The sequence below is a fragment of the Loa loa genome (genome assembly GCF_000183805.2).
Source record: "Loa loa unplaced genomic scaffold supercont3.792, whole genome shotgun sequence".
NCBI lineage: Eukaryota > Metazoa > Nematoda > Chromadorea > Rhabditida > Onchocercidae > Loa > Loa loa.
The window spans coordinates 9,315-12,653 of NW_018108972.1; the positions used below are offsets into that span (position 1 = coordinate 9,315).

Here is a 3,339-nt window from a genome sequence, read left to right on the forward strand (position 1 = left end):
AAAAGTTTAGTAAAAATATCTGATTTCATTCTCCATGTAAATAAGCCTTTTAAAATGTTTTTGAAAAAATGTTTTTGAATTATCTTTTGGTCGTGGATGACTGTGGACATATTTAGCCTGTTCTCATTGTAGACAGGAATTTGCTTCCTCTCTATTTTTAGGAAGAACAAAGTTTACAGTAGAAGCATTGAAGCAAAAATTACAAACATGACAACTGAATACAGTAAATGGAACTGATTCGTTTGTGCATGATGTACAAAATAAACATTGAGATACGGTGCTTAAAATTATTCAGCCATTCAAACTACCAGAGAAAAAGTTAATCGACTTATACGACTAGGTACTACTTTATAATATATTTTACAATATATGGGGTAAATTATGTAAAGATTACTTGTATATTAAAGGTTATATTAAAAAGTCATATTAGTTATATTTAACTAATATAGGTTGTGTTAGTTATAGTTAGGTTATATTAGTTATATTAAAAAGTTATATTAATATTACTTATTTAAAATTAAAGGAGCACCAAGGTAAGTATAACATCTTCGATAAGTAGTTATACTTCAATAACCAAATAGAGTGTTCATATCCTGTACTTGTAAGGTAAGAAATGAACTAATTATAAGATTTTTACATGTTAATTCTCACATTGTGATTGAATTAACGGAATTGCGTGAAATGAGTTCAGCTCGACTTGTCATTGCATTGTTACTGTTGCTACTGTCCATGCTTAAATCTAACTTAAGTTCCATGCTAACCATTGTTATTTAATCTGAACCTTATCGTTTTTCAGTTTTCAGGAACTCTAAAACACAAAGTCCTAAAAAATCAGTAGGGCCATTTCCCTTATTTCATATAACAGTTTCTTCATAATATTTTTAAAATAAGATAATCATATAGCTATATGCATATTTTCTCATATTGTAGATGTGTCGGATTAGATAATCTTTTGGCTCGTTCTTATTTCGATCCACGTGACGGTAACTCAAAAGAGAAGCGAAGAATTGCTATTGCATAAGTTGACTTTAAGCTTTGTCAAAACAAATTCATTTTGTGCCAGTAGTTTACGTTTTTGTAGTTAGTTTACAGCATGAATTCCTCATGTTCCAGTTTCTCATTTGTGGCTTTAATTAAACCTGAAAATGGTAATTTCATTACATCCACATTATCTCCACGTGATGATTGGATACACGGTGTGGGCGAGGACTATGTAATTTATTGTTCTCCATTAATTACTGGCAATCTGGTAGGCACGTTACCGCATAGTTTTTGTAAATGAGAGAAATAAATAAAGCAAAATGATCAATTTTTTAGATGAAGAAGAAGGCGAGAACAAGAAAGAAGGTAATGATGGAAGAGGATTAAAAGCCTGGTAAAATATCAGACCATCGCGACCTTGGATTATAGGAAGTGGATCTGGCATCTTAATAAGGATAATAAGGTTAAAATATACTGTATGAGTAAGAATGAGATAACCAAGATGAGGGAAGAATGCACAGGTATGGTTTACAGGTAGGTGTGGGACTTGTGTATTCTCTGTGGGCACAGAGGCAATAGCTAAGAAGTTTTAGAATGAGTTTACGGATCATAGCTTTATGTTAAAAGCTGGGTTTTTTTTTAACATGGGTTTTGTAAATCTTAACTTTTCCAAATATTTCCATTCATTGCAAATTATATAATTGTTACGGGTGACATTGAGTATGAGAAAGCTATTGCTAAAAGAAAAGAAAAAAAAGCTATTGCCAAAGATATTTCAAATTAAAAACTGTTGCCGATTTTCTTCAGTCGTGACAAAAACTGAAGGTTCTTTCTGCCTCTTCAGTTGATAGTACCTCGAACTTGGGTAATTAAACCTTTTATTACGATAAATTTATTAATACAACAACGAACTTGCAAATACGACATTGATACAACAAATTAATAACGAATACACAAGAACAAAAAAAGATAAATCACGCCCCGTGTCTTATATCCAACCGACCTCAATGAAACACATTTGAAAAAATGGATTAGTGCTGAGGATCCTCCACTTCTTCGACTGGGAGGATCCTTGTACTTGTAACGTTTTATAATTACAAGAATTAGCATCCTTATGGAGCACCCATTGGTGTTGGATTCTTTATTAGAACAAATGTAAGACGATATGAGCATGTAAAACAAAGATTGGCTTTCAAAAAAAAAGGGGGGGTTATTGTCCCTTTGTTTCTACTTGCGATATCAGCGACAAAAATATCATTCACATAAACAAGCACAAATACGCACATGCACCAATGTTGCACTTACCTTTCCCAAAGGAATGGACAAACTTGGAGCAATCAAAAGGAGAAGTAAGGTTAAGAGGAAAGAAGGTGAATTTCACTGGGAAAGTATACTTCTCTTCACATTCCATCACTTAACGTTATATAATGGTTATATAATCCACCCCAGTTTTTCGGAGGATTTTGGGGTATTTTCCGGCTCCGCCTGGAAATGCTTACAATTATCACCTGATCCGTATCTTAATCTGAGGTCTTATTAAGAAGAGAAAGGAGTTCATATCATAATCAAGCTTCGAAGCATTTAATTTTAATTGCTGCAAACTGCATGATAATACCAAGTAAGGATCGTATGTCATTGATTTCAGAGATTATGAAATGATGCGAAATGAAAATCGGTGAAATTGATAACATACATGATATATTTCATATTAGATCAGGCGGTGGTTTAGAATTACAAAAATTTCATAGAAGATACGGAAAACTACGCTTGCAATGGATATGGTATGTAGGTAAACCTATATATTAACCTATTACATCCTAACATATCCATTGAAAGCATATATGTCCGTATTTCCTATGAAATCCTTGTAGTTCTGATTTGCGAACCTAAGGAAAAATTAGATCAGACGTGTTAAACCTAACTACTACTCTATAGAAGTATATTTTCATAGTATCACGAGTACCTTGGATTGAAAGGTTTGACTCAAAGTTTGACGCATCTTGACTTATTTAGGATTTAATAAGTTACATAAACAAGTTGCACAATTGTTGTTTGCTTTCAGTCAGTTTTTTATTGCATAATTTGTCGGCTATACCCATTGATTCTTTTCATTGCTTTCAATTTTCAGCCAATTCTGGAACAACAGAATTGACGACTCGATGCAATCTTTAAACACGCTATTTGTTAAAGACAGGGTGGTTGGAAGAAGATAGAATTAAAGAGAAGATACGAAAAAAAAACAAAAACAGAAAGAGGAAGACAAGGAGGGGAATGTACGTGCGGTATGGGAAGAACATGGCATGTGTGACTAATCGGAAAATGATATCTACCCGTGGGATAGAATGAGATCGAGGATTG

The 3,339-nt window shown here is 33.1% G+C and overlaps 1 protein-coding gene across 1 annotated transcript; it reads left to right on the forward strand.

Moving 5' to 3' along the window:
- Positions 1–2,299: 2,299 nt before the first annotated feature.
- LOAG_13819 (hypothetical protein) lies at positions 2,300–3,293 on the forward strand (the record flags this gene model as incomplete). Its single annotated transcript, XM_003149324.1, has 3 exons — positions 2,300–2,496; positions 2,627–2,656; positions 3,203–3,293. The coding sequence occupies 3 exons, from the start codon at positions 2,300–2,302 to the stop codon at positions 3,291–3,293; spliced, it is 318 nt and encodes a 105-aa protein (XP_003149372.1).
- Between the last annotated feature and the right edge of the window lie 46 nt (positions 3,294–3,339).